Genomic DNA, 12548 nt, shown 5'->3' with positions numbered 1-12548 from the left:
GCCCCTCCTGAGCCAGCATGTCCCCTGCAGGGTCCCAGAGCAGTCCCAGAGCAGTGCTGGAGGTGTTGGTCCCACAGCCCCAGGGTCCCAAGCACCACTGACTTCAGGGGCACAGAGCTCATATTCTCCCGCACCTTGAGCTGCCGCACCACAGGAAATGGTGTGTCCTGAAGAAGGTAATGAGCTCAGGGCCAGGAGGTGGTACATTTTTCTTTATTTTGGATTAATGCAACAGAACCTGGCTCGGTCTGAGGCCCTGGCTGGGCATCTGCATGCCCCAGACACCCCAGAGCCACTGACAGAGAGATCCCCTCACACAACTCTGAAATTCAATTGCAAACACAAGCAGAAACTCAGTGCCTGGGACTTGCATGGTGGAAAACATTAAATTTGCAACCTGATTAATGCATTTACCAAGGAAGGAGAAACCAGCAGCATGCGCCATGCAGATATCTCACCATCCCTGTGGGCCAACAGGGTGTCAGACACCCTCTGGCTACGCTGCCACATCTGTTGCATGTGGTCATATCAGGAAGGTGGTGGGGCAGGAAAAGCCCCGTGCTCCGAGGGCAGAGCAGCCCCCAGTGACTCAGGATCAGGCTGGAACTCAGTGGCTGCTCCTAGGAACACGTGGGCCAGGAGCCTGCAGCCACATGGGGAAGGGTTTCACATAACCATTGACTTCCCGATTCCTGACTGCAACTTGGATTCAGCATCTCGGGAGATAGGGAAAGCCGACTCACAGCAATGATTTCAGCTATTCAGATCAAAGCCCATTTTGCTGCCTGTCTGTCTCTGTATTGTCAACAGCTCTTACATAGATGGAGGTTTTATTTAGGAGGATTGGAAAACGAGCCCATTTCTTGCTTGGTGAACACGTCCACAGAAAAGGAGGAAATCGTGGAGTGATGGGATTCTGGCAGCTGCACTGGGGTCCCTGCCTTCAGCCTCCAGGGAAGCTGGGGCTCACCGGATGCTCTGATCCAGTACCTGTCACAGTCCTGCTGGTGGGTGCAGGATGGTGGCCCTGGAGCATCCCACCCCTGCAGGCACTGGGCCACATCCTGCTGCTCACGGGAGCCCCAGGACCCACGCCAAGGCTGGTCAGCCAGTGCCGCGCTGCACGGAGGCTATCGAGTGACCTGCGTAGGAGAGGAGAAGTTATCCAACGCATCCAGCTGATTCCACATCCATGAATTATCAGCAAACAGCCTCAAGAGGTGCAAATTAGATTTGCTCTTTACTTTCATTTAATGGAGTGGTCATTCCAAATGTTACCTTATGGATGGTTTGTGATTTCTGTGCTCTGGCTGCAGCTCCGACTGAGGTCCGTCTGCACAGGGGACTGAGATGCAAATCCAGCCCTTTGGCACCATTCCAAAGTCACTAAAGTCACCCAAAGTTACCAAAAGTCCTTTTGAAAACACAGGGCTGTGTTTCCAAATTGCCACCTCCCTAAGGGAGGGCACGGCACCCAAAAGGAGATTGGCCATGGATGGGTCTGCTGGATGAGGCAGGAGAGCAGAAGCTCCAGAGTCCTACTCCCATTCCAGAGGGGAATGGCCCCAGGGAAAATTCAAGACAGCAAAACCAGAGCAGAGGCTTTGGGCTAAGTTAGTAGCTGTGGGAAACCAACCAAACAACACTAAAATGGGAAAAAGACTACCAGCTCAACGTAGGGCTGCAGTTACTGGTCAGTTATGGATGCTCAGGACTGGAGAAACCTTTTTGGATGTCCATAACAACACCTCAGCAAGAAAGTGCTTTCTGTGCACAGAAATAATAGCAGCAATGAAAAAAATCCCGACATTGCTTAATACAATAATTTTGTGGTGGGGGATGTGGGGCGAGGAAAACGAAAGCATAAGGAATAATTACACTCAACAGTAAGAACAATGATTACAAAATTATGCAACTGATTAACCATGGCATATATGTAATTACTAATGAGTTTGATAAAATTTTAATTACACCTTGTTCTTTGGGGCATTCAGCAAGCCATGAAAATAATAATCATGTAGTGCTCTGTCACAAATGGTTGCCTCAGATGGGGAATGGGGACAGATTAAGGGCTATGTCACTGGGTTGGGAAGGGCAACCTGCTGCCCTGGAGCAGCGGGTGGTTCTGGGGAGCAACCTGGACACCCTGAGAGCCTGGGGATGCTACAGAGACACACCTAGTATGTCTGCTCAGGGCCTGAGCCATCCAACACCAAGCTTCCCATCAAGAATTATCAACTTGAAAAGCCGTGGCATACCCTCAGGGTTGTGGTACGCCTGCCAGCCCCTCCAGCACCAGTGACAAGTGCACAGCCCAGACCCTCTGCTCTGCTTTGGTGAGTCCTTATCAAACAGCGTGTGCCCTGAAGGAGCTGGAGCTCTCTCCTTCCCCACAGAACTGTTTTGGGATGCTCTTCTGGGTTTTGCTTGTCCCAGGCTGGGGAAGGCACAGCTGGGTTCCCCCCATCACCTGCCAGGGATGTACCTTGGTTGTCTTCACTTTGTTGCCACTGCTGCAGCTCCATCCTGAGAGGTCAGGAAGCACTTTGCATTCCTCCCCATCGAGACATGGCTCCATCTGGCACCACCACTTCTGCAGCACGATGGAGGCTGGGGGAGAGGAGGAGATTAGCGACCAGGCTGCAGCACAGGGTGTGGAGGACAAGCTCTGCCCACCTCTGGGTGACATCAGGAGATACAGCCCCTCTCTCCAGCATAGCCCACATCGAGGAGCCCTGGACAATGAGCTGCTCGTCACCTGCCTGGCCTCACCTGACCCAACTGCTCCACCTGCCTCCGGAACACCCGGTTTTCTCTCGCTACCCCAGGTAAAAAGCCCAATGTCCTCACTCCCAGTGAGAGCAGTACTATTCAATAACCCGTTCCAGGCTCCAATTACAGAGCAAAGGGATTGTCTCCTACCACTCTGCTCTATTAGGATCTCGTGATTCACGCCTCCAGTTTGGACAACCAGAGCAGGCTCTCCTGTATTTAGGAACAATGTGACCTGAGCTGTTGGGGACAACAGCTGACAACTCATTCTGGCATTTCTTGGTGTTGCACAGAACTGCACTCACAGGGCACTGGCTGTCACGCAAATCAGTACCACGCTGGCAGGGGCTGCCGGTGCTCCTGATGGCTCTTTGGTCATGGCACGTGACAGCATTTGATAAAACATTCACAGTTTGAGTTTTGGTTGGTACTCCTTGCAGGTGAAGGTACTGCGTGGCTGGAATCATATCCCTGCTTCCAGCTGTGGCAGTGCAGTGAGGAGACATGCAGGGATCAATGCTGCAGATTTGACCCCAGCACAGCGATGCTGGAACCCCAGTAACTCCCCCAGAGTACATAGCCCAGGGCTGCAGAGTGGGGTAACACAGCCACACCAACTGTCTGAGTGTCCAATGAGAGAGTGTCCCCAAAATGTGCCCTCTTCCCCACTGCTCTGCTGCAGGATCCCTGGGCAGGTCTCCTCTGTTAATGCCAGGGGCATGGAAACCACACATCAGCTTAACCAGATGTGAAGATGAGGTCAGGGATTGAAAAGGATGGGGTTGCACCATGGGGTACTCACCATCCACACAGGAGGGAGCCGCCCGTGTTGTCCCTGCCACCTGCCCCGGGAAACAGGAGCATTTCACTGTCTGAGAGCGCTCCTCGATCTTGTTCTTATTGCAGCACCGGTGAGCTGCGATGACTTCGCATGTGCCAGGCTCTACATGCACTGCAGGAGGAGAAACAGCTACCGTCAGACCTCAGAGACCCAGGCCATCTGCTGCCCAGTGCCTTGAGAAGAGACCCTAGACCACCTCCTGCCCACTGCCCTGGGCAACACTGTTGGTGTGAGCTGTGACCAAGGCACCAGGAGAACCCGGCATGTGAAGCACTGTCCCGGCCCTCGGAATCACCCCCAGGGCTGCTGGTGACATACAGGTGTCTGGGCACAGCATCTGCCCAGCCCACCTGTAAGGAAAAGCTGGGGTCCTGCTCCACACCTCTTGCATCTGGGGTCTTGCTCCTAACAGCCCTCACACCTGTCCTACCCTCCAAAATTCATCCCCTCTTGCCACGGCCAAGCCAAGAGCTTTATTGAGACTAACGAGCACATTAGCTAATTGCAGCTGATAATGAGATGCACTTTGCTACAAGAGAGGATGGTGCATCGTGCTGCTTTTGGCTTCAAGCAGAGCACCACCACCTCTGACCCCAGCTACAATCAATGCCTTCATCTCGCCATCACCCACCACCCTCTGCCTGGAGGAAGAAGGATCAGGATGGCATTTCCACCCTGCAGTGGCAGAGAAATGTCACGGTGTTTATCACCAATCCAGGCTGCTCTGTTGCTCCCCCTCCTAGTGCAATTAAAATATTAAGGAAAATAGAAAACTACTGTGTTGGCTGATCACCTCTGGGATCAGAGTTTAGAGCTGGTCAGCATCTCAAATCAATGCCTTGGCTGGGTAATGGCCCACACAAGCACAATACAAATCAGCCAAAAAGGGCTGAGAGACTTCATTCCCATGACCCCAGAGATCCCTGCAGGTGCTGCTTAATGAGCACTGGAGAAGCAGTGCAGAGCCACGCATGGGCATGCCCTGGGTCCCTTGGGTCACCAGGAAATTATTTATTCCCAAGCAAATGGGAGCCAGGCTGGGTAGAGGACAGAGAAGCTGCATTCCTGCAGTGTGGCATCCCAAAATAGGTGCAGGTAAGCAGACATCAGGGCGTTCCTGGCTGCTCCATATCCTGGGCTCAGGACACCTTCCACATTCCGGATTGCAGGCATGAGCCCCCAGGAGCTGTCACCAGAGGAAAGACTTGTAAGGAGGTGCAAGTAGGGCATGCAGGGCTGCGGGGAATGATGTGTCCTGGTGCTGCTGGTGCAGGTACCTGTGAGCACAAGCCCACACTCAACTGTCTCCCAGCACAGGAAGCCTGGCAGTTGCTCCAACCCACCCTGCATTTGCCAGCCTCATCCTACCCATCCAGTCACAGCTCCCAGCTCTGCCTCACCCCTGGTCACTGCTGGAGGATCCTGCTGGGGATCCCATCCACCCCCACTGACACAAAGTCAGGGGGACTGGGGGAGCTGACCTGTGTCACTATGAGTGTCCCTGCAGACCTTGTCAGGTCCCCACACTCGCGGACAAACACCGCCCAGCTTTTGGAATGCAGCCACTTCACCTCTCCAAGGAAAACTGAGGGAAATGGGATCTCTCCCCCAGCTCTGGGGGAAATCCCTTTGTCTTGCAGACCTTTTTTCACGCCCCTTGCTGGGAAATGCTGGTCTAAGTGTAAACTCCTGGCTTGTGGCAGCTGGGCATGGCTGTACCAGCTTCCAGTCAAAGCACTCCCTGCCCTTCTGTTCTCACCGTGTCTGAGCTCCAGACGGGAGACAAAGAGCAAGATGTGAAGGGCTGCTCCAGGACACCCCCTGTGCCCTGCACCCACCGCACACGGGCAGGATGGGTTGCACAATCACCATGTCTTTATTTTATTTATTGCTATTTCATGGTAATTTTCTTTTAATGAACCCTTACTTTCATTTCTGCCCATAATAACTGCACAATTATTATACGGAATATTTTTTAATAGCATCTCTGGTCATAAATTTTATCTTCCCTTTGAAATGCCATAGTAATTCAGCTTTAATAATGAATTCCATTCTTTTTGTATGCAGAAATGGTAGACTTCGATGAAAGTGAGAAAGAAAGTAACTCTTTGCAGAACAAACATGACTGTTTTGCCCTGTCTTTATGCTTCATGGGCTTTTTCAAATAATCTGAGGAAGAAGTAGAAATCCTTGGCTTTGGCTGCCTGTGAGCCCATGTTCCTATCACACTGTGGTCCAGGACCACAAGGAGTCACTCTTCCACCCTGTGCACCTCACCAGGGGACTGTACACCCTCAAGCCTCAGTATTCTCATGTAGTTATGGTTTTGACTCATTTTCAGAAAAGCTTCATTAGCAGAGCTCTTCCCGGGAGGGCTGCCCAGGCGACCCCTCTGCTCCCTTACATTCCTGCTCTCCGGCTGCTCATTTTCAGCTAATTTTAAAAGGTTCAGCTGAGGGAGAGCCAGGCAGAACTGAGAAATCGGTCATTACAGCCATGCAATAGGAGTTTGCTAACGTGTCAAAGCCCTTTTAATTTGCTCAGAAAGGTGCAGCTCAGAGATAAAGAGAAATTTGCCTCCCTCTCCCTTACTGCAGCTGGCTGAGCGTGGGGCACTGTGCTGCTGAACCTGCAGCCTCAGAGTCTCTGCCCAGAGAGCTGCCTGTGTGGAGCAGGTATCCCATTGCCCTGGCACAACCCCACAGCCCCCTCGGGACACACCAGCCTCACACCGAGGGTCCTACTGATGGCAGAGCTGAAGGAGCAGCACACAGCCCCAGGACCCATCCCGCTCTCAGGCCACAAAATACTTCCATTTACCTAAAGGTCTTAGAATTGTAGAATCAGAGACTGGTTTGGGTTGAAAAGGACCTTAACAGTTATCTTATTCCATGCCCTGCCATGGGCAGGGACACCTTGCACTAGAACAGGTTACTCCAAGCTCCATCCAGCCTGGCCTTGAACACTTCCAGGGATGTGTTCAAGGGCAACCTGTGCCAGGGCCTCACCACTCTCACAGGGAAGAATTTCTTCTGAGTATCTAATCAAAATCTGTCTCCTTCCAGTTTAAAACCATTCCCCATTGCATTGTCTTCTGACCATCTGGCACCCTGCCCTAGGACACAATGAGACTGGAAATATGCCCCCTCCAGGTGCCAGCCCCAGCCCTGACAGCAGGATACAGTGCATCCCCTTCCCAGGCCATGGCATTTGAGCAGAGGTGACATGCCCATGGGGAGCCATGTAGGAGCCATCTCCTACACACCAGATTCTCTGGTTTTCCCAGCGCTGGCCCACAAGCAACACGAACCACGCCAGACCCCAACGTTCAAGTGAGCACAGGAGTTTGGGGGGTTGTAACTGAGTGCAAAGAAATCCCTCTGCCCCAGATCTGGTGATTCCCAGGATGTCAGCAGGAGACACTGCTGTTTCCTCACTGCAGAGGAGATGAGCATCCCCAGGCCGAGGGATGCCAGCAGGAGAGCGGTGCCCAGAGGCTCCCTGCCACACTGGGCTTCCATGTCCCACGCCTGGGAGGTGCAAGCAGAGAGGCTGAGCCCACGTGCAGTGCAAGCAATGGGCTCCAGAGCTCCCTGCAGCTGCTTCTCCTTTTGCTGAGCAGCAGGAAACTTGGAACAAAATGCAGATCAGATGGATGGTGTGTTTAACACCGACAGCAGGAAACCTCCCGAGAGCCTGGGATAAGTTCCAGAGCTTCTGGTGTGCTTCTCCCTCCCATTTAACTGGTATTTCCCCACTGGAACCCTTTTTAAAAAGACACAGCTTATCTCATGGAACCATAAAAGAATTGTAAGAGCACAAGGCTTTTGAAGCCCGCATGCAGAAATAAAATAAAAATGCTGTCCTACTCAGGTTGACCTTTAAATGAATGGCAGAACATGGGGGTTTTATGGCATAACCTGAAATGACACATTTTGAGTGTCTCAGGGAGTGTGGGCACAACTCCACATGTTCAGTGTAAAATACTGCTTGCTGGTGGAGAGCTACAAAATAAAGAGAAGTTGGATGCATGTAAGTGCCAGGCAATGCCCAGAGAACCTCATTTCCCAAAAGAAAAGATCCCAGCTGACTAAATGCCTTTTACTTCTGCTTCATGTTGAGTGATGAACACAAATAAAGGCAAAGACAGCCCTTTGATTAGCAGCATTAGAAGGTGGTGGGACCACCCCTGTGGGAGTTGGATGCAGACATTCCAGCCTTGCTCACCATGAAGACCTCACCATGTTACACAGGGGATGAAACTGCTGGTGAATTGTTCTTCACCAAGGAGTCTCCTACTCTGTTTCCAAATGACTGTGCTTGATTCATGTAGCTCTTTAAATCCAACCACACTGTGCAGGAAGCACTGCTTTGCTTGGACAGAGCAGCATCTCCACATGCTGGGGGGGCACAAGGGATCTCAGGCACATGGTATGAATTTGTGTGCAGGGCCAGGAGTTGGACTTAATGATCCTTGTGGATCTCTTCCAATGTGAGATATTCTATAATTCTATTATCAGACCTGATTGCCACAGTCAGGTCTGACTCTGGATGGCAAACAGAGGGTCTGCATGTGGGCTCTCTCTTCAAGAAATTTGTAAGTTTGAGGTCACAATTAAAGACCTTCCTCTGCTATTGATCATTTTTAGGTGGTTTTACCTGTGAATAAACACAATTCTTTAATGGGATGAAAGCTCTGGATGTATCTGTCCCTCAGCATCTCTGACCCTGGGGGCCTCAGGCATCAGTGACACAGCTATATCCCTGTTCAACTCCACACAGAAACGTAACTGCAGCTTCCTTGGACACAAATGTCACTGCCACTGAGAATGCAGCACTATGAAAGGGTGTTTCAAACATAACCTTCAGTGAAAACTGTCCCAAATGCAGCAACAATAGGGCAGACAACAGGAGAATAAAGCCCATGAACTCACCAAGTAGACCAAGAATTCTTGTTTTGAGACCATGGAAACCCAGCCCAAGAGACGAGGCAGTCACAGGAAGTTCTTACAATGTCAGGAAAGCAGGATGGGCAGAGAGAAACTGTGTTCATACAGACATAGAGTGGGGTCAAACTTTTAAGTGTTTGCTCCTGGTCTGCCCTCTTTTCTGTGGATCAGAATTTTCCTGAATAAAAAGCACACAGTGTGGTCTGCTGTGGATAAGTCTGTGAGAGCAAAAAATCCCCAACTCTATGCCTGCTGGCATGTGAATCCACGAGCCTAGCTGCTCCTGGACAAGCGAGATTTATACACAATTCACACCACCACACTTGGGCGTCTGCACTTCAAACCTCGGTGAGTTGGTGCTTTATTAATCCCAGGTCTGACTCTTCCCCAAAGAAGCAGCTGTCTACAAATCAATCCCATGGAGGAGCAGGGCTCTCTGGCACTGGGATTGGGCAGGTTGAGTGAGCACCTGAGCTGCGAGCAGTGCCCATATCCCTGGTAGCCCTGAGTCAGTGCCAAAAAGTCATCCCAGAAGAAAAATGAAGAGTTTTCTCCTGATCAGAATCACAGAATGGTTTGGGTTGGAAAGAAGCTCATCTTGTTCCACTCCCTGCCATTAGCAGGGCCACCTTCCACTAGAGCAGGGTGCTCAGAGCCCTGTCCAACCTGGCCTTGAACACTTCCAAGGATGGGGTATCGAGGGTTAGGACAAGGAAAAGGCAGGTAGCTGCTCACTGATTGGGTGAGGGAGTCACTCTGGAAAATGTGCTTTGGTTTTAAGCAATGCGGGTGGGGATTACAGGATTAGAACTGCTTTAACTGTCAGGCAAAAATGACAGAAATAGGACAGGGTTAGGTGTGGGGTCAATCAAGAGCATGAATGCTTTCAAATTAACCCTTAAATGCCCTTTCCAAGCAGAGGCACAAGAAGCAGACAGCAGGTGCCCCAGGATTGAAGTGTTTGCCTGTGCTGCCTGGCTCTGCCAGTAACTTTGGTAACACCAGTACCACCAGTAACACCAGCATCCACCTCCCCACACGTCCTCCCACCATGCTCCAAGGAGCCCCCAGCCCTGGGCCACTGGGCCCCCCACTGGCCCATCAGGCTCGGTGCCAGACAGGATGGGCACAAAGGGCTGAGCATAACTTCTCAGACGCTTCTCTTCTCCGGACACAAACTTCAACCATGGGTTCACATAACCCCTCCAAAAAATCACATTCATGCCACAAAGTAGCATTCCAACACTCACAGAGGGAATCTCAAATTCACAGCTGGGAATAACAAATTAACATCTCAGAGCCACTGTGACGTTTTCCAGCAAGACTTTCAGTTCTACATCACTTTACACTTGTTCCACCTTTCTAGATGATCTTTGCAACCAAGGGGATGAAAATTTTTATTTCTAGTGAAAGCCTGAAGTGGAGAGTGTCCACCACATAACAAGTGGGGTTTGTGATACCCATAGCAACTCTGATGGAAAGATTTACATCCACTGCTCACAGAGCAAGAATTACCGCAATAATAGATTCACACAGATGTATCAGATGTATATATGGTTCATTATATGTGTCTCAGATTTTGTTACAGACATGAAGAAATCCCCTCTTTAACTCCTCAGACCATCCAGACTCACCAAGTCACAGGTTTTAGATGCCCCATAATGAGTACTCACAACTCATAACTCCCAAGGAGCAGCTTTACAGCCCTATGGCTGCATGTTCCTACCCATCCCAAAGGAGCAGTCTTGGGAGTTTCCTGCACACATGGACACCAAATGCCAATCCAACAGCTGTCACAGTGGCACTGTGTTGGTGCCTCTTGGTGGCTGTTTTCTGGATGCTGCCCCACACCTTTGGCACACTCATCCTTGCTGTCCAGACCCCAGAACCAGGGATGAACACCGAGCTCCTTGAGGCTGTCAGCATTTGGTGCCCAGAGAGATTCCCACCTGCTCCTGGTGTGAACCACAGCCTGAAACTCCTCCTCCTACCAAGAAGTGTGAGACAGAACTTCACCAAGCATCTCATCCCCATGTAATCCCCACCTCAGGCATCCCATGAAGACCCCAAGGTATCACCAGTATCATGGGGACCCAGATGATTGCACAAACATGCAATACACGCAGCAAGGATGTCGCTCTCCTACCTGAATGGCTTCTGTGATGATGCGTGGAGGCCAATGTCAGTCGTCCCCACAGCGTGGTAAGGCAGAGACTGAGCACGAAAATCCATTTGCTCAGGCTCTGTATATCTCTCTCACTCATTCTACGAAAAAGAAGAAGAGATGCGTGGAGGAAGAGGGACTGAGGAGGGCTGGGAGGTGCAGATCCACTCACCAATGCTCCTGCACACAGCGGTATGACTCCTGAACGTTGTGAGGACTGGGGTGTCCTGGCTGTGGGGACATGGTCCTGGGAGATGAAGGGATTCACCCACCACCCTCAGATGGCCTCAGACTTCAACAGCAGCATAGGCCATTGCAGCAGGACAGAAAGAAATCCCACCAGCAGTACAGGTGAGTGATAGTTACCTTTTACTGGGGATTCACGCTCACATCTGTGCATCTGCCAACCTCAGGTGGGTCAGGTCTTTGCAAGGAGCAGACATCAGCGCATCTGAGAGGAGAAAGGACATGGGCTGCTATGACTGTGAGCCACTGTGTCCTTGGGAGTGGCTGGGGAATTTCACCAGCCCCACTTCAAGACATATACTCTTGGGTGCATGAGCATGTGCCCATTGCACCACCAAAACCTCTCCAGGAGCTCAGCCCATAACCCTGCTCACCCCTTTGAACAGCAAGACCTGCAGAGCTGCTCCTGATTTTTACTGCTGAGAGCACAAAATCAGGTCCTTTATAGTAGGTTATTAAAGCAGGTGACAAACATTAAATGCAGACCCAGCGTGTGTGGGAAGAGCCAGAGTAGATCAGCAGCGAGTCATTTCAGGTTCTGCCTCTTCTGTGCGTGGTTATGTGCTGTCATTGTCCTTGTGTCACTGAGGTTCCTCGCAGTGATGCCCAAGGTCTGGCATTTGCAAACCGCTTGCTGGCAAACAGAAGGAAGGGCTGATCCCACTGGATGTCCTGGGGCCAGCACCCCACAGGAATCTGAGGAACGGGGCAGCTGATTGCCAGTCGGATACACAGAGCCCACGGCAGCACCACGAGCTGCAGTCTGCTCTCCCAGCACATCACTTTCTTCTGGGGCTGCTCCTCCTTTCAGCATACAAGCCAAGTTCATGCAACCACACACTTCAAACTGCATCCACTACCTCTGGACACACCATTAACCTCTCTTGGCACCTCTGCAAATACCGAGGCACCACACTGGCACTACTCTCACTCCATGCAGGACATGCTGGGAAGAAGCCAAGTTTTACATCATCTAGAGCCTCTAGGGAAAAACGTAAATCCCAAAAGGCTTGGTATTTTACTGCTGAGTGCTTTAAGTATGTTCTCTTCACTATTTACAGACACAGCCCTGAAGATGGAAACAGCTCCGGTGCTCCACAGGCAGTGGCACCAACAGCGACGTCACTGCTTGGCATCTGCCAAGTGGTGACCTCCCAGCCTCCATTATCACCTGCTGGGGTCTAACCAGGTCCAGCAAACAACCATGTCCCTCATAAAATTTTAGTTCTGGATCATAACTTACTAACAAGATGCCACAAAGATAAGTGGTGGTGACACTGAGGTTGGGGAGTACTGCCAGGACCAGCAGCAGGTGCCAGGGGTACCCCTGCCCTGTGCCAATCTCGCATCCACAGTCCACTCCATGGGTAGCACAGAGTTCCAGCAGTGCACTGGACAAACCCACACCTCTGAGAGAAGAAATCTCCAATTTTCAACCATGTTCAAAATTTCTATCTGCTCTGGACCACGAGACAGTGAAACAGACTCCTCTAATGAAGAGCCAGGACACAAAACACTGACATTTTTAATCAAAACAAAGTGATTTGAAGTGGTAAAAAGGACATTTCTTGTTTTG

The 12548-nt window shown here is 51.1% G+C and overlaps 1 protein-coding gene across 1 annotated transcript; it reads right to left on the bottom strand.

The window, feature by feature from the left end:
* Positions 1-1130: 1130 nt before the first annotated feature.
* Positions 1131-10826, bottom strand: TAFA3 (TAFA chemokine like family member 3; the record flags this gene model as incomplete). Its single annotated transcript, XM_082296126.1, has 4 exons — positions 1131-1142; positions 2486-2610; positions 3575-3724; positions 10709-10826. 4 exons carry the CDS (start codon positions 10824-10826, stop codon positions 1131-1133), a joined length of 405 nt encoding a protein of 134 aa, XP_082152252.1.
* Between the last annotated feature and the right edge of the window lie 1722 nt (positions 10827-12548).

This window comes from Coloeus monedula, assembly GCF_965178545.1.
Source record: "Coloeus monedula genome assembly, chromosome: 23".
Lineage (NCBI taxonomy): Eukaryota > Metazoa > Chordata > Aves > Passeriformes > Corvidae > Coloeus > Coloeus monedula.
The sequence above is the reverse complement of the archived record's forward strand: the minus strand, read 5'-3'. Positions and strand labels throughout refer to the sequence as shown.